Raw genomic sequence first — 17,961 nt, 5'->3', positions numbered from 1 at the left:
TCTTTCAATTTTTAAATAAGAACTTAAAAAAATTGTTTTAAAATAAGACAAAAAGATAACATTTTGTTCAGTAATCTTAAATCATAATGTCACGGCTCCTATATTTTTTTTTCAAATTTATATTTAAATATGTTAGACACATCGTACCTATAGGTTTCGTACAGGCATCTTTCTAGCTTGCTCGACAATCATCGCCAACGTCCATACCACGCTGAAAATACCAGAGCGCCACGAGCCGCCAACCAAGTCGCACGTGTCGCAGTAGTTACGAACCTAAAAAACTCAGAGAAAGCTTATTTCAATTCACCAACTAGCAAACATACGGTGAAACAACACCAGGGTGGACCTTACAGAGACGCCCGACGGAGCCGAGCAGGCGAATAAGGAAGGCAATAGCCAAAAGGATGAAAATCCGCGAACTCAGAGCGAGGTAACCTCACAAACTTACCTCGCGCAAAGCAATAATATAAAAAATCTGGAGAGACTTCTAAAAGACCCAAACTCTCAGACGAAAATAGCTGCATTTTTTAATAAACAAAAAATGACAAAAGCTAAAAAGTCTTCGAACCAACCTAACCTTAACTCACAGGGCAGGAAGAAAATAACACAGTTCAATGACGCAGAAACAAGTCAAAGCTCCACGCCAGATGCAATTCTACAGGAAAGCCTTTCCCTGAAGAAAGAAATAGCAGAATTAAAATGCATAATTCAAAATCTGGAAAAAGAACAACAAAACATAAAAAACGAACAATCATCGGTAGAACAAAGGACTCATCCTACACCGAGACCCGAAAAATACACAGCAAGAGATGAAACAACACAAACTTCAGAAACAGACGACATGCAACTTGCAGAAGAAGAAGACCCTTTCATTGAAAAACTTAAGTACGAGAACATAAGGAAAAGAAAAACCGACAGCAGGGAGCACGAAACAGCACAAGACACCGGAGGGAAAAGATCTTCAACTCAAAAAACATACAATAAGACAGCAAGCTCGCCGGAATCAGCAGATAGACAGATATCAGCACAGAGGGAAGTCACCACACCTAAACTTCACATGAAAACCAAGCCACCATCTATCAATATAATGTATCAAGACCCGAAAGATACCATAGAATTATTAAAAAGTAAGTTAAACATAGAACACTTCTCAATTAAAAGAATCAGCAATAACAAACACCTAGCTTTATTAGAAAACACAAACGACTTCACGAAAACCAAAGAACTACTAACAAAAACAAACACAAATTACTACACGTACACAGCAAAGTCAAACAAAAATCACACTTACTTACTAAAAGGTATTAATCAGTCCTATACAGAGGAGGAAATACTATCAGAATTACACAGACATAATTATGAAAATATTAAATTCATTAAAGCAAGCAGATTCTCCACAAAGCGATCAATACAGAATAAAATCATTTTACCAATATTCCTAGTAACAATAGAAGCAAATAGCAACCTTGATATGTTAAAAGAAATTAAATACATAGATTACAACGTAATACACTGGGAAAGACTGAAAAAAAAGGAAACCATACAGTGCAAAAAATGCCAAAGAATCGGGCATGCGGCAATAAATTGTAACATGTCATACAGATGCGTAAAATGCAAAAGTAACCATGATCCAGATAAATGCGACTCAATCATCAAAAAAACGCTGAAAATACCAGTTCTCGTCCGATCACTGCAGTCAAGCAGCGTTGGGCACGGTCAGTACTTGGATGGGTGACCACTTGGGAACACCGTGTGATGTTGGCATCATTTTTTTTTTCAATTTTTAAATGAGAATTTTTTAGTTTTCAAGAAAGAGAGCAAGTGTCATCGTCAACGTCCATACCACGCTGAAAATACCAGTTCTCGTCCGATCACTGCAGTCAAGCAGCGTTGGGCACGATTAGTACTTGGATGGGTGACCACTTGGGAACACCGTATGATGTTGTCATCATTTTTTTTCATTTCTCTTTCAATTTTTAAATAAGAACTTAAAAAAATTGTTTTAAAATAAGACGGAAAGATAACATTTTGTTCAGTAATCTTAAATCATGTCACGGCTCCTATATTTTTATTTTCAAATTTAAATATGTTAGACACATCGTACCTATAGGTTTCGTACAGGCATCCTTCTAGCTTGCTCAACAATCATCGCCAACGTCCATACTACGCTGAAAATACCAGTTCTCGTCCGATCACTGCAGTCAAGCAGCGTTGGGCACGGTTAGTACTTGGATGGGTGACCACTTGGGAACACCGTGTGATGTTGGCATCACTTTTTTTTTTCTTTTTTAACTTCTCAAATTTTGGAGGTGAGTTATTTGGAAGAAAACTAATTGTCACGTAGATATTAATAAGTCTTCTTGTGATTATCCGCTCGTTATCTAAGATTATTTTCACAGCTCTAATCCGGTGTTCTTCACTAGGTTTATAAGGATGTTCGCTCTCGTATCGTCCAGATAGGTTCAAAGATCACTCGACTTATTACCTTGCATCTTTTACAAGTGTGCACGTGGTATAACTATACATAAATTCTACCCCCTTTTCCTTTCCCGCATAGTTGGCATTTTTGATAGTTATCTATTTTTTCAAGTTAATAATAAAGATCCCTGAGAACTACGAGAACTACGTTGTCGATAAACCAATATTACCTCTCCCCGTTTCTAACCTTTCTATATGCCGAATTATTCGCTTTACTTGATGAAGGTTGTTTCGTTAACAGCTTGGACCGTCGACAACTTAACCTCCGTCGGTTCCTCATATGGTCAGATACAACCGCTTCAGATAGCTTCTAATGATATTTTCACCAGTACCAACGGGAAGATTAAAATCTACATACAAAAATAATTATATGTGAATCATGTAAATTATTTTCAAACGAAATATGTGGTTCCTCTACGTCTTCTGTTAAATAACTTACCTTCAAAATTTTAAAGAAGTAAAAAAAAATGATGCCAACATCACACGGTGTTCCCAAGTGGTCACCCATCCAAGTACTAACCGTGCCCAACGCTGCTTGACTTCAGTGATCAGACGAGAACTGGTACTTTCAGCGTGGTATGGACGTTGGCAACAATAGCCAGCTAATTTGAGGAACATTTCCATATGAAACCTATCGATAGGACGTCTCTAATATCTTAAAACAAATTCGATATAATTTAATAATGTGACAAATACTCGCCGATTATGATTTAGTATTAGTAATAATAATTAAAAAAAAAGCTGTGGTGCCTCTGTCTTTTATTATTACATAGATCAACAAATTTCCATGTGACTAATTGCTGGTTACCTGAGATTAGTTTAGTAGCCCTAATCTGTTGTCCTTCGCCAAGCTTAAAAGGCTATTTACATCCTTCAAGACTTTTAGGTACATAATATATATAGATGCTGTCTTCTTTTTCCCCTTGGCATAACCGACTTTGTCTCCTCAATTATTTTGAAGTTACAAAGGTGAACCCTGTGAGCTGCGTGTCTTGTCGATCGATATATTCACGTCTTTAACCTTCCTTTATTCATCGTCAAAAGATCATACCGTAAGGTGTGCTTGGTGAGCATTATTTCATCTATAGGATAAATTGTCGGCAACTTAGGCTATGTTCGTTTCGAACGTTTCCCTGATGAAAGCATCGTTCTATTTCCCTTCAACATGTAACGACCAATAAAGATAGAATAACGATCTTAGCACGAAAGCAAATCCGGAATGACTTTAACCTTAACCTCAGTCTATCTTCCATACGGACGAATGCTCTCGTTCCGCCAAATAACTCCCGATGATACTTTCATCGATAACAAAGGGAAAATTGAAATCAATATGCAAAAATAAATTCACGTACGAGCTACGATGTGTGATCTGATAAATCGCTTGAAACAAAGAAACCTCATTTCTCCGTCCTCTTCGAGAAGATTCTCGTTCCGAGATTGATAAATTGTAGGAGCAAAAAAAAAGTGATGCCAACATCAACACGGTGTTCCCAAGTGGTCAACCATCCAAGTACTGTCCGTGCCCAACGCTGCTTGACTTCAGTGATCAGACGAGAACTGGTATTCTCAGCGTGGTATGGACGTTGGCGATGATTACTACGCAGTTAGAAAAGTATTTACGCGTGAAAAATCCGTAATATGACATACCGAATATATACTTTTGCTTTGTACATCCTCATATTTCCCTTGCACGCGGCACCATTCGCGCCAAATGAAGTCCGAAACGCAGTGGTAGTAGTGATAGTAGTGCTCAATAAACATTACCGACTCTGATGCGGACCCGACGTTACCGTTGCGCAAGATTCCTTTCCATCGCTATTCATACCGCGTTCGTGAGTGCCGCCCTCTTTGTTCGATGTAAACGCGGCGCAGGCGAGGCCGGCGAGGCGTCTGGATTGGAGACGCCGTCGGGGACGGGCATGCTTTCTGTGCATTGTGAACCCCGGTTGATGCGCTTCGCTATCGATTGCAGGACGGTGTGCGAGTCCCGATACATCGCATCGTTTTTTCCCACCGTTGGCCCGTTCGTCGCGTTTTGGGCGAGCGATCAGCGAGCGCGATATCGCCGGTGGAGCCGCGAGGAACGTGTAAGACAGGACCGGGAGGGCGAGGAGAGAGAGCGCGCGCGACGAGGAGCTTCCGGGACGAGCGGCGACGCAACGGTGAGTAAGCGAGCGCACGGCGTCCTACCGGCCGTTCGAAACGTTTCGAAATCTCTTGGCGCGTAAACCGGCCTCCTCATCCTCGCGCGCGTCCGCCGAGAGACGATCTCGTCGGCGGTCGCGCGCGCGTCCTCCTCCCTCGCGAGAGCACGTCTCGCGGAGTCTCGCGAGAGCCGATTTGAACGCGGCACGCCAAAATGGTGGCGTCCTGCGTGCTCGCGCGTCGGACGCGTACCTTCGCACCGCGCCTCGGCGCGAGGATGAAAAAAACCACCGCCATTGCGTGTCGCGCGCTCTGACGTACGCACGCACGATTCGCCGCGAAACGCGGATCCCCCGCGTTCCGCGTGCTCGCGCTCGAGAATAACGCTCTTTCCTCGTCTCTTCAGCGTGGCCGCCGACTGCGTGGCAAAACTCGGGGGTGTTTTGCTCCGCCGGCCAGATAATTCGCTCGAGTCTGCACCGGCACACTGCGGTTTTCTCTTTTCGTAAAAAAACATTACGAAAAATAAATAAATATACGATAGAATGTTTTATAAATGTATGTATAAAATAATGTATGAAATTGGATAAACCTTTAAGATCTGAAGCATTTTATCCTACTTTGTGCACAAAAGTGCACAGGCTTTTCTCACCCAAAACCATCTTGAAATCTTCGAGAGAAATCTTGAGAAAAATTTCCGAGTTCATACGATTCCCACCCGGTCGGCGCGTTTAATTTCAGCTATATAACTTCAAGTGTCCAACGATAACTTTACATCGATGTTATAATCTCGTATTGTACAATGTGACTGCGATGTAGTGCATGTGCGTGTATAGAAATATGTACGCACGCAACTGTAACGTAACACGTATATGTACTAATATCGACAATGGCAATGTGAAATTATTGTTACATTTGAAGTTACATTATTGTAATTAAACCGGGCAGAAATGTGTCAATCACAGTTGTAACGATTGATGAGTGTTAAAAATAGTGTAACCGAGATGTTACGTAAATATATTTAACTTACACCACCAAGTGAAATTCCAAATGCCAATGTTCCACTACGCCTTGAAGATCCATATATATATTATAATACTAAAATTCCGTCTCCTTTCAGGAACAAGATGACGCCCGAGGGATACACACGGGTGTACGTGGGTGGGTTGAACGAGAGCATCAAGAAGGAAGACCTGCAGATGGAGTTTGAGAAGTACGGCAAGCTGAACAAGGTTTGGGTGGCCTTCAATCCGCCTGGCTTCGCCTTCATCGAGTTCTTCAACATGAACGAGGCCGAATTGGCGTGCTGCAACATGAACGGCATGGAGATAATGGGTGCAAAATTGAGAGTGGAGATTTCACGGGGTAGAGGTCGCGGTGGCGGCAGCAGGGGCAGTACGGGTAGTTTCCGCGGTGGTCGCGGGGTCGGTGGTAGGGAATTCGGCACACGGGGCGGTACTAGCGTGGGTTACAGAGGAAGCAATACTTACGGCGATTACGGAGGCAGCTATTATGCAGGCAGGGGTGGCGGTGCAAGTAGGGGCAGAGGTCGTTACGGAGAGGACTATATGTACAATCGCAGCGGCGGGTATGTTACACGAGACGGATATACTCAGGATGTCTACGGCGGTAGCGGCGGAGACACTGGCGCCGATTACTATACCGGGAAGGACACGAGCACTGCGAGGTATCGAAGCCGCTCACCGGCCGGCCGTGGCAGGTATTAACGACCAATCCATACCATGATAAAAAAAAAAAGCCTGAACCTTTTTTCCAACTCGCGTCACGATTACCTCGGCACGAGCTCGGTGCTTCGTCGATTTTCGGGGTGATATCTTCGGGTGCTACGACTGTACATACATAAACGATACATCTGTGATACATATATACATATCGGGTGAAGCGAGTAGTTTGTGTAGTTTCGTCGAATGCCCGTGTACAACGTGAGTTAGAGTTCTAGTGCGGTGTCGTTTGCGCTCATGCAACCGGACACCGGGAGATAATTAATTGGAAATTCGTAAAGATCTTTCGTCTGCCTCGGGGAAGAAAGTGTGTCTTCGACGACGAGAGGAAAAGGGGGAAATTTTTCACGACGACGGTACGAGACGAGAGATTCGAGGGTATTCGCAGTTACGAGTTAAAAAAAGGATCGAATCGTTCGCGAAATGAGAACGCCGTGAGATCGACGAGCGTCTGATAAAGCGAATTTGTCTACCTCGAGGCGAAGCCTGAGCTAAATTGTAAACGCGCGGGAAACGTATCTCACCGCGGGAGTAAATGTAAAATGTCGATGTTGTCGGGCCTGTTCTTACTCTCTATTCACGATCCACGGATTAAACACGGATTAAACACGGATTAAACACGCGCGAGCAACGTTTGCTGCATTGTTGGCCCGATACACAGGGGCGTTAAAGATAAAGAAAACGGATTAAAAAAAAAAAGAAAAAAAAGTAAAAGGAGAGTTTCAAGTGCATGAGCACCTAGTGCTGGGTTATCGAGGTGTATACGGCGAGTTAATTTCTCTCTTTGCATGCACGTTAAATATGTAAAGTTAAATAATAACGCCGGCTCTCAGCTTCGGTGGGAGTCGTTAAAGAAGGGGGCGACAAAAGTAATGTGACATCCTCTGTTTTGCACTTCCATGTTCACAGTCATCGTCATCTACGTGAATGCACATAAAAGAACTACGCTGCGTTGCCAATCTGAACTGCGGGCCGATCACAGCCACCCGCCTCGACGACTTCATTTCTGTCCAATCTACACAGCGACCTGTATATAGACAAGAACTATCATTGCGGTTTATGCTGTGCATATTATTTTTCCTCGCATTGTTGAGACCACTTTACACACAAATACACGAATACACACACACACACATACACATACTGTGGTCGTATCCAAGGGGGACACTTTCTATGATCAACTCGGAAGCCACGATAGACTCGAGAAACGAAAGAATAAAAGAAAAGGAAGGAGAAAGTTCCCTCGAAAGAATGCTCTTCCGTTTGCAAAACGTGAGAAACACAGAGATATATATAGAGAGAGAGAGAAAGAGAGAGAAAGAGAAGGAGAGAGAGAGGGGGGGAGGAAGAGAATGAAAAATAAGGCGCAGTGATATATCGAATCACGGACTCAACGGACTCGAAAACAACACAGAGATCAATATCCGACGAAGTAATTGATTAATATAGGGCTGTAGTGTGTAGGGATTGTACTTCGCGACTTACCATTCTATTTTTAGCTAAAAAAGCGCACTCACACTCGTTTTAGATCTCTATTTCTATTTTAAAGATGTTTTTTTTTTTTTACTTCCTTCCATTTCTACTTTCTTCTCGCTGGACACGGTCTTCTTTTTTTTTCCTCTCTCAACCGTGACCGGAATTCTTGTGCTTTACGGTCACGTGACGTTCGAGATTATTTTAATAACCCGCACCAGACGTCGCGTCTAGCCTAGCAGCCTCGCAACCGGGGGATGTCGCTCTCGCGCGATTGCCGGCTTCGCGATGTCTGCGCGCGCGAGGTCGAGAATCGCCGGGCCAAACCCCGAAGACGAAACTGGATTCTTAAGGCGTACATGACGCGTATTACAATACCGACTATCGTACGGTACTGTACTTTACAGTTGTACATGTCTACTCGTTATTAAGTAACGGAGCGGAAAAAAGCGTAGCTCAGCTGGAACCAAACCAGCGAGGAAGCTTCTACTTTCTGCGATAATCAGTTTCGAGACACCAGTTACACATACGTTACACGACGGTCCCGTGGTGTGAATAATCTCTTATCGCGTATCTAGGTAGGAAGAAAACGAAAAAAAAAAAAGTAATAACGTGTGTGCTCGCTTATTATTCTATGAATAGTAACGATTTTATATGGAATCTCGGAGAGGAGATTATAAAATAAGGAGATCGCGCGCGCGTGAGAGAGAGAGAGAGGGAGAGAGAGAGACTTTAGCCAAATGCAAACTGCTGCTCGTATATGGAGAATCGATTTTTTATCGAATATATATATGCGGACAAGCAAACGTTTAAAAAAAACACACACACACACACACACAAGGCAGTCGTTTCGCTCCGGCGAGAAATTTCGACGCACATAACGCGTCGAGCATCGAAATTTTCGAGAACGAACCAAGAGGCAAAAATAAAAGAAAAAAATAAGAGGAAAAAAGCTCATGACCGTCGCGTTGTCGCATGCAATACATCTTCCGTGCTCTTTTCTTTTTCTCGTTTTGTTTTCTTCCGATGGATATATATATATTTTCTGACCAAAAAAAATTCTATATATATACATATATATATACAGAAACAGTGCTGCATTTGGACGAAAGAGAGGACACGTTTCCGGAGCGTACGCGTTACGCTCGCTAAATAAGAAAGTGATCAAATAAAAACGGTAATGATGTATATTACCACCTCTGTAAAAGATATGGAATTGGAAATTGAGATATTAAATGNCGCCCGCCCGCCTGTCTGCCTATCTGTCTGTCTGTCTATCTGACCATTTCTTTATTACATCGCGACCGATACTGTAACACGTCGTTTTTGTTCCGTCACTTCACGAGCGGATTTTTGTCGAGTGGTTTCATCGACGGCCTGCTGTGTCAGATCCCAGACAACACGTACGTCCCAAGGACGTCCTTTAGACGTTCTTATTGTCTAAATGACGTTTTTTCGACGTCTCTGTTATTTGGAGCGTTTCGAAGATCCTACGAACTTCGCAGGCCGGTGTCCTGGTGAACTTCGTCCTTTCGCGAGTATTATGGTTAGTGTCGGCCCTTTCACTTCCGTCCGTGTTTTACAATACCTTTGTAACATTTTGAGACAAGAATCCGTCGTGAAGAGGAAGCCCCTCGTGCAATCGGGAGCGTTGTTCGCTTCGCTCAGTAATGTGCGGAAGTTCGTTGTAAGTTAGCACAAAGCAAGCATCTGCGTAAGTATCCTGACAACGAAGAAGTTATTTTGTAATAATTAACGCTTTTTATCGCAATCATCTATCGGAGTCATTTAACGCTGGAAATTTCAAGATAGGCATTCGACGCGTCGTGACTTTCGCGAAAAGGGGGATCGCTAACTGAGCACTCGAGATTCGATTGCAACTGATAAATGTATAATCGACATAACATGAACGTACGTTCAGTAATTGAATGTCTCAATGATTAAAGTATTAACGATGTGCTTTTCTTTATTACGATGCTTGTCAATATACGGAACAATATGATAAATGAAGAGAAATGTTTAGTTAGTTTGGTTTCATCCATTGATGAGCATCTTAATAAACGCGTACGCATTATTAATGTTTCGATTATTGGGATGTTTACCTTATTTGTGACACTTCCAAGTTCGCACAACTAATCACACGTTTCTCCACATTTCTCGTATCCGAGTGAGCCGCGATTGGAAGGGATATCATCGAGTCGCAACTTGTTGTACATCTCTTGATGAACAAATGCATCGGGTGTGTTCAGTATTTTATTATCGATACATCTGTTGCTTCGTACAAAAAGGGTCAGGAAAAATTGAACGTTCGATCGAACTCGAGGGGTCGAGTGCTGCAAAGATCCGCGGGAAATGCGTTTTCCGGACGGTCGTCCTGGTTTGTCTTTTGCGCGCGTGTTGAGTGCCGAACGCGGAATGTATGTATGTCACACGAGAACGTAGGCTGTTTTTATTCCGGTTATTTCTCACGATACTAAACTCGCGAATCTATCACGTATCTTACACTTTATCTTATGGAGGCTAAGAGATTAGATCTTCGATCGGTGTTCTGAAAAAGAGCGCGGATCAGCTGCTTCACCTGCGGAGCGGTGAACTCCTGCGCCAACGGTCCTTTCCCGTTTCCCCACCTGACCTCGATCTCCTTCAGTGACGCGCCGAGTAGCTTGATCAGCTCCAAAAACTTGCCCCACTTGCGCACGTGTCGCTGAATCTTACTCGGATCCTACGAAAAACGAAGTCGAAGTGTGAATTAGTGTGCATGGCGATTGTGCGACTGACGGACCGGAATTAACGTTCTCATGATTGCATTTTTACAGGGAGTACCAGCTGGAGTACCGCTACGACTCTCGCACAACTCTGTCATATCTCGTGCAACACTTTCGTGTAATTTCGTGAGACTAAGCGATCAATAAAAAAAAAAAATACGTACACGTGCAAGAGTTAAATCGTACTTTCTGAAACTTATGTAACCCTTCTATGTGTATTCTCAAACCCGTATCAGACTAGAATTATAGTCAAGGATCGAAGATTATCTCAAACGCTTGTTATAATAATATTATTTGTATAATTGCTATGTATGTGTAAACGTACGTATATATTTTTCTTTTCTCATCTTCGTTTACGTGATTTATCTTTATGCATTTTTTTCTCTGATGTATCACGTCTTTTTATCTGCTATATACTATATATTCTTTTCTCTCCTTTTTTTTTATTGTCAAAAAAAATGGACCTGTTTACAAACATAGATATAGTCGTGTAACTGTATTTACCCCATCCCGTGTATTCTTCAAACATTGCACCATCTGATTATCACCTGTTCCGATCGAACATGCGCGTTTTAAGGTACACACACTTTCGAAACTTGGAAGAAATAAAAAAATTCATTAACGAATAGATTGCTTCAAGAAATGTCTTTTTTCTACCGTGGAATCCACTTATTGCCAGAAAGGTAGGAAATAGTTGTAACAAGGTGGAAAATATTTTGATTTAAATCAAAATGTACCCTTCTTTTTTTTTTTAATAAATACGTTTTTGATCCAAAACCCCTTAAAATTAATTGAGACCTCTAATAATATTGAAGCTTGACCACGAGAGCCAAAGTCAAACTTTAATCTTCAGTCCGCAATTTATTCCCAATATCGAAATTGATACGAGCTTGATATACATGACGTTCTTGATTCGATCACACTTACCGGGAATATTTGCGGCGTCCTCTTCACCACCACGTTGAACAGCACCACCAGTTCCCTCGCCACGTCGACCGGGATATCTTCGACGGAAATCACCTTCGTCACCAGATCGTCGATCATGGAATTCGTGATGCAACCTGTGACGCGCGTTGATGCGAGGAAAATGAAGATTAGAAACGTAACATGTCGGCGTACACCGTGAGAAGAGGTGAAGGGAAATGGATTCGACCTACCGACAGCCTTGCAGTAAACGTTTACGGGCAACACGTCCAGCCAAACTGTCTTCAGTAGTTCCAGCTGTCTGATGCATTGTCTCAGTGCGCGTTCGGTGCTGGGATGCAACTCGGGCGTTTGACCCAACGAAGTGAAACCTGAATGAGATCAACGCGCGAAAACAAACACGTCAATCACAAATCCATCCGAGATCGCAAAGCTGGCGGAGCTGAAGTCCTGAACGAACCTGAGTCCTTGATGATGTCGAAAATGATGTTCCTCTGGTACCTCATGTGCTCGAGGAAGCACCTTGAGCCGACGTCCCGCAGCACCGTGACTTGATCGGCGAATGTCAGGTTCAACCTCTGCAGGTTCTTCGAGAACTTGTTTCTGTAGTCGTGCGCCAGTGTGAGCAGGTGGTGGGCCAGGTACATGCAGTTGTTGTGAAACAAAGCTGCGAACATCAGTGCGAGCGATGACGAAGATTTCACGCTGACATCGGGATTCTAGCTATAGACAGCCAGCTGCATCGCCAGTGGCCTGCACCAGCATCTTACCGACTTGCTGCGGTATCGTGTCCAGGAACTTCCTGTGATGCTCCGGCACCAGCCCGGCGTACATCCCGAACACGTTCCTACAGGTGTAAAATAATCTAACGGCGCAAGCGTCCGAACTGTCGCGGGCCTCGTCCAGTATCGTCCTCGCTAATTCCAGCGTTTCCACCGCGCTTTTGCTGAAATGTGATTTTTTCCTATGAACGAATGTCCCTTTGAAGTCCAACAACTTTTTACTTAGAAACTCTTTGTGCGATTTTCCTCTCAAAACTACCTTGAAATCTCAGAGAGAAATCATAAAAAAGTTTTCTTTATGTGGGTCCCGCAGTTGTGATCGCTGAGTTGATAACTGAATGAGAAATAAAAGCTAGTGCCGGTGATTAGTTGCGAAATTAAAAGATTATTTGATTTACAATATTAAATGTTATATATTAAATATACACTAAAATAATATACCTTATCTGACATCTTGGCAATTGAAATGACATGTCGCTCAGCTTCTTTTCGATGGTCAACTCGCAATCCTCCTCGAACTCTCTACTTATGAATTTCGGCGGCTCCTGCGGCGTAAGAGAATAATTATATACTCCGTCTGTGTATCTCCTTCTCTTCTTTTTGTTTCTCATTTCTTTTTTATGTTGCCGAAAGTGTTACTCGTTCACAAATAAATAAATAAATAATTGAGAAGCTCTCGATGCTGCCTGCCACTGCCCAGTAAACATCGACCAACAATAACATTACGACAATGTTATAATTTCCTAATACAACGCATGTTTGTATTGAATTTACATTGTTGAGTGAGAAATTATAACATTGATATAATGCTGCCGTTAACTGTTTACTGGACTGGTTCTTACTTAGTAACGTCGATTGATTACCTGCGGCTCATATCGAACGGAGTCGTGTAAGTCCTTCTTGACGATATTTCGTGCTTTCATCAGCAGGTCCTGGCATATCCTGTCGATGAACAGTTTGTCAATATTGTTCGTGTATTCCGATAAGAATAGCTGGTCCTTGGAGAGGAACCCTGGAACATCAATCGTCGCTTTCAATCGCCACCTGTCCCTGTCTTCACCTCTCGAGCTTATAGTTAGAAGAAGTACCGATTTCCACCAGGTAGACCTGAAATTCGTTAATCGCCTCGACGACAGGCTCGAAGTTCTTCAGGTCGGCGTTGGAAGTCGGGATGGTGTGGGAGATACAGTCCGTCGTTAACGAGTGCGACAGCTGCTCCAGTAAGTGCGGCCGCATCCTCTTCAGGAAGGTCTCGTCGTCCGCGACCTTCAGGTTCAGGTGTTGGTGGAGGAACTTGAAGAGCAGCTGCAGGTTGTACAGCACACCTTTGTAGCATGGCGTCTTCTTTCTCTCCAGCACCTCGACGGTGAACACTTTCTCCATGACGACGTAGACCGAGCAGTGGTCGTGAATGACGGGGTTGATGATGTGCTCCATCAGCTTCGCGGAGAACGTCTGCAGCTCGTTCTCGAGATGGTCGACGATGTGCAGGCCTTGTATCAGCTCTTGTATGTCGTCGTGCTCGCTTTTGATGGTGAGCGAGGTGATCGTCTTGCCGGCGTCCTTCGCGTCGCTGCTCCAGCAGATCCGATCGCGCAACAACCTGGACACCTCCGTCAGGCACGAGCGGAAGAGCTCGCAGTACTCGTTCTTGATCGCGGTGTAGATCTCGAGGTCGTGCACGACGCTGCTGGGATTGTGCAGCAAGGTGTGCATCTGCAGCAGGGTCTTGGTGGTCTCGACGAATCGCCTCTCCTCCTGCAACTTCCTGATGGACTTCACGCACTCGTGCAGCTCTATCAGCTGGTGGGACAGCTGCAGGCTGACGTTTGACTCCTTCAACATCTGCGACAGGCTCTTCAGCTCCTTCGTCGAGCCTGACAGCTCTATTTTGACCTGTACACAATCAGATCAGGATTTCGTATTATTTGGTTTCACTCGACCTGAATCTTGGCAAGATTAGGAACACCGGTTACATACCTGATCGTTTATTCTGCTCTGCAAGATGCTCATCTCCTCCAGCAGCTGCTCGGTCTTCTTAACCAAGTGCACGTCCCTCATCAGCTTTGCACTGAACTCATCGTAATTCTCATCCATGAAATCCCTGACTTCATATTCCAGCCTCGTTATCTCCTTCTGTATATCCACGATATTTTTCTGAAGGCTCAGTTTCTCCAGTTTTCCTGCGTGGTGAAACGTCGATTGGTAGTTGTGAAAAAAAACTAACTTGGACTGGCAGATATTCTAACGTCAGAAATATGTTTAAAGATGTGTAATTTATAAACATACAATTATCTTTCTGGAGGAAAATTAGCTTTGTAACTCACTAAAGGTAATATAACAGAATTTAATCAATGTTGAGAATTAATTTGCACATGATTAACTTGCCTATCTTTTAAATAAACAATTGGCAACAAGTTGTGTATGTTACCTGCCGTGGCCAGTACATCTGCTACAAACGAAGTCATATTTCATGTGTACGATAAGCTCGCTGCAAGATCAAAGAATTTGTAACTTGTATTCCCCACTGCCAACTTCTTGTAGACGCAATCTGGTCGTTTCTTGTCTACGCGTCACGATCCATGTCTTCAAAACAGCTCCAGCATCCAAACATAACCTCAACCCAGTGCCGGTTAGAAATTCCCTCCCACACAATACCAGCTATCAATGCTAACTTTTTTCTTGGAAAAGCTGATTTTTTTAATTTGCTAATATTTGAACTGGGATACAGTAGCATTTATTCGGAGATCTGAAACATGAATATTCAAATCAAATGTTACATTTAACGGATAAATCGACGTTTGACTCCTTTTCCCGATATAAAGGATTGTTTATTTTAATATTTTCAAATTTAATTAATTCCTACGTGGTTCTGTTAATGTCACATTAGCATTTTGTTATTATTCAATTACTGAAAAATAAAAGTCCATCTAACGCCCATTTTTATTTAAATCTAATCGACTATTAACGGAACTGACCAATCACATTGGCTGATTAGTTGAACTGATGAATGTGATTGGTCAATCCGTTAACTGTTGATCAGGTTTAAAGCGAGATGAAAAGGGTACGAAATGGCATTGAGAAGTCGTAAAAAATAATATTCTCTCCTAACCTGTTGTTCGAATTGTACTGTTCGAAAATAAAATTATTATCTAACCTGCCTTTAAATCAAATTACTTGAAAATAAAGATCCATTTAATTGGTTGTATTTATTCGTATTAATGAAAGTGAAAATTAATTTGAATTATTATATCGTAATTTTTTAAAATAAAAGTCTAATATGTTATAGAGTTGTGCTGCTTCAAAATAAAGTTCGTTTGATTTATCATTGAGTTGTACCACTACCTCATTGTTTTGTCTTTTTATTTAACATAAAATATATACAAAAAGCATACAGGTTTCGGGACAAAATCTACCCGACCCAATATCGCTATCTCAGTTTATCTTGAAAGATCAGTGGCGGCTCGTAGCGGAAAACTTGGAATTAGAAAAAAATATGACAACTTTGATTTTCAGTCGAGATTCAAACCAAGCTTACCCTAGACTCAAACCGTACACAACGTACCAGGTTCCTCACGACACCATTAGATGGCCCTAGATATAGTCCATTGACTCCCCCGAAATTCCCTCGCTTACCGCTAGCTGGCGCTACCAGTCCTCTTTTGAATGGCGTCCTAAACTGGAAAAATGACAAGCCTTGTATTTTCCAGTATCGGCATCTAATGATCAATCGCATAGTGTTCTGCAATGATTCCCATGAGCGTTCACGCGCCGGCGGCCGTTATCTCTACCGCCAAGTCGAAGTCGAAGTAGCATGACTTGAAAACAGGTAAGACGGCAGGTGAGACGAAGAATCTCGATTTTCCGTTAGCACGGCTCAACGACGACGTAACCGTTGCCGTTAAGAAGCGCATCGCTCGCAATATTCAAACGCACCTCGCAATAAGGTAAATGATAACAACGATCATTTGTTTACCATCGACGCGCAGCGCCGCAGCGAAGGCGATCATAAACAATTGGAGATTACATGTACTTCTCAATCAGTTACGACAATAATGTTTAGATATTTCGATTCCTTATTAAATTCCGAATAAATGAGTGAAGAAAAATGTTGGTGACTCGGAGCAACCTTGAGAAAACATAACCGCTGTATCTCGGCGGGAAGACAAACATCAGATATCCTTAATCTTCCCGATCAAGATCAGCCGAGATCAGTCCTCGAACGTTTTTGTCCGACTCGGCTGGTTCGGGTTTTTTAGGAAATCGAATCCGTACAGTTCCGTGTTTGATGGAAACGCCAACCGAATCGATGCAAGGCACGCGCAAATGTCAGTGTCTGAGAACTTTTTTACACATTTTTAGACGACTCTCAAACGTCCTTTATTCGTCTTCGAAATTTTCTGCACACCCGATACTCTGGTAGGATTTTTCCCTTTCGAATCTCATTAGCTAAATATAGCTCGAGAGGACTCTGAAGTTTACATTCCGAAGTTCATTATCTCTTATCCCCTTTCAAGATTCCGGAGGAGTGCAGATCGAGATACCAATGACGTCCCGCATCAATTACGACGCAGCAAATGGCTTCACGCTCGCTTCTGAGAAAATTCCTTATTCATCGGTAGCCCCTGCGTGTATGCAAGTATCGTGTCGACGCACAAAGACGTTAAAAGCCTGCCTATACAAGATGTCCGAATATTATCGGATGTCCTTCCAACCGCAACTTTCTCGATCGACTCGAGGGAGCAAAAACGAACTTCTCATGAAATGTATCCGGAAAGAGAACATCATTCATCGCGTCTTTCCAAATTCTAAACATCGCTCGCCCAACCCAGACAGCACAAGTCGTCCAAAATCGGGACATAGACGTCACTTAGACGTCTTAAAAACGACTTAAGGACGTCTTACATCACGACACCTCAACGACAACTTAAAGATGTCTAAAGGACATCTCACGTCCCGATTTTGGACACTGTGTTGTCCGGGAAGTTTCGCTGTCGCAGGTTTTTCGAAAGCCAAGTTAGGGCCGAAAGTTCCATGAAAGTCAAGCCGAGTGATCTAGATTCCGGTTATCTTCCCTGCGAAGAAATCACCCGAGGCCCTTTATCTTTAATCGTAAATTACCGATAACCACAGGTGTGAGGAGCCTCGACGACTCCGCTCTGATTACCCGGGGTCTACCGAGAGTCTACCTGCTCGCCGCCAGATAACGCTTCCACGACACCGTGTATAGGCACGTTGGGAGGGACTCACCTGTTTCACAACCTGCGTGACGTATGCTGGTTGAGAGGCGCGTCACGTGATCCCCAGCGTCTCCACCGTTCCGTTGGCCGTAGTGGTAGGTGTGTAGAGCGTAGCGTCTACGCGCTACCAGCGTGCACCATGGCGACCGTGCGTTTAGTGGCCGTAGAGCCTTTGTGAGGGACGGTGACTGGTCGCGCTGAGAGAGAGAGAGAGAGAGTAGCAGGAGCACAGAGGCCGCGTCCTCCTCGCGAGCGAGCGAGCAAACAGACGCTTACGCACGCAGTTACTCGCGCAGCGACGGACGAGGCGAAGCGTACCGCGCGAAAACCGCGCCCAAATTCGACGGTGAACCAGATGGAGGTGAGTCGCCGCCACCCCGACGAGCGACGGTGCCGTTGCCCGTCCGCCGTC

General features: G+C 43.5%; 3 protein-coding genes and 1 long non-coding RNA gene across 9 annotated transcripts; 2 read left to right on the top strand and 2 right to left on the bottom strand.

The window, feature by feature from the left end:
- Window positions 1-171: 171 nt before the first annotated feature.
- LOC106743593 (RNA polymerase II degradation factor 1-like) lies at window positions 172-2,003 on the top strand. Of its 3 annotated transcripts, XM_014617592.1 has the most exons (3): window positions 172-1,127; window positions 1,497-1,715; window positions 1,803-2,003. In XM_014617592.1, exons 1-3 carry the CDS (start codon window positions 542-544, stop codon window positions 1,982-1,984), a joined length of 987 nt encoding a protein of 328 aa, XP_014473078.1. In that variant the 5' UTR covers window positions 172-541; the 3' UTR covers window positions 1,985-2,003. The 3 variants fall into 3 exon arrangements, with proteins under 3 accessions (XP_014473078.1, XP_014473079.1, XP_014473076.1); XM_014617593.1 differs by lacking the exon at window positions 1,497-1,715; XM_014617590.1 differs by having other exon boundaries at window positions 172-1,715.
- On the bottom strand, window positions 1,626-4,245 carry LOC106743595. 3 transcript variants are annotated; one of them, XR_001374382.1, is made up of 6 exons: window positions 4,137-4,245; window positions 3,831-4,074; window positions 3,287-3,560; window positions 2,918-3,133; window positions 2,105-2,828; window positions 1,626-1,847 (listed from the first exon to the last, which is right to left on the bottom strand). It is a non-coding gene; the product is annotated as an uncharacterized LOC106743595 (long non-coding RNA). The 3 variants fall into 3 exon arrangements; XR_001374383.1 differs by lacking the exon at window positions 1,626-1,847 and having other exon boundaries at window positions 2,052-2,168; window positions 2,666-2,828; XR_001374381.1 differs by lacking the exon at window positions 1,626-1,847 and having other exon boundaries at window positions 2,052-2,828.
- A 124-nt stretch (window positions 4,246-4,369) lies between these two features.
- LOC106743594 (RNA-binding protein Rsf1) lies at window positions 4,370-8,657 on the top strand. The gene is made up of 3 exons (XM_014617594.1): window positions 4,370-4,640; window positions 5,744-6,343; window positions 7,275-8,657. Exons 2-3 carry the CDS (start codon window positions 5,751-5,753, stop codon window positions 7,300-7,302), a joined length of 621 nt encoding a protein of 206 aa, XP_014473080.1. The 5' UTR covers window positions 4,370-4,640; window positions 5,744-5,750; the 3' UTR covers window positions 7,303-8,657.
- Window positions 8,658-10,078: 1,421 nt separating this feature from the next.
- On the bottom strand, window positions 10,079-17,961 carry LOC106743592 (centromere/kinetochore protein zw10 homolog). 2 transcript variants are annotated; one of them, XM_014617588.1, is made up of 12 exons: window positions 17,560-17,961; window positions 15,875-15,988; window positions 14,741-15,058; window positions 14,290-14,492; window positions 13,398-14,205; window positions 13,173-13,321; window positions 12,751-12,854; window positions 12,298-12,473; window positions 11,988-12,194; window positions 11,761-11,898; window positions 11,531-11,664; window positions 10,079-10,560 (listed from the first exon to the last, which is right to left on the bottom strand). In XM_014617588.1, exons 3-12 carry the CDS (start codon window positions 14,775-14,777, stop codon window positions 10,345-10,347), a joined length of 2,172 nt encoding a protein of 723 aa, XP_014473074.1. In that variant the 5' UTR covers window positions 14,778-15,058; window positions 15,875-15,988; window positions 17,560-17,961; the 3' UTR covers window positions 10,079-10,344. The 2 variants fall into 2 exon arrangements, with proteins under 2 accessions (XP_014473074.1, XP_014473075.1); XM_014617589.1 differs by lacking the exons at window positions 15,875-15,988; window positions 17,560-17,961 and adding an exon at window positions 15,176-15,267.

Source organism: Dinoponera quadriceps, unplaced genomic scaffold (assembly GCF_001313825.1).
Source record: "Dinoponera quadriceps isolate SergipeBrazil2010 unplaced genomic scaffold, ASM131382v1 scaffold1146, whole genome shotgun sequence".
Classification (NCBI taxonomy): Eukaryota; Metazoa; Arthropoda; class Insecta; order Hymenoptera; family Formicidae; genus Dinoponera; species Dinoponera quadriceps.
This window is presented reverse-complemented; position numbering and strand designations above follow the sequence as displayed.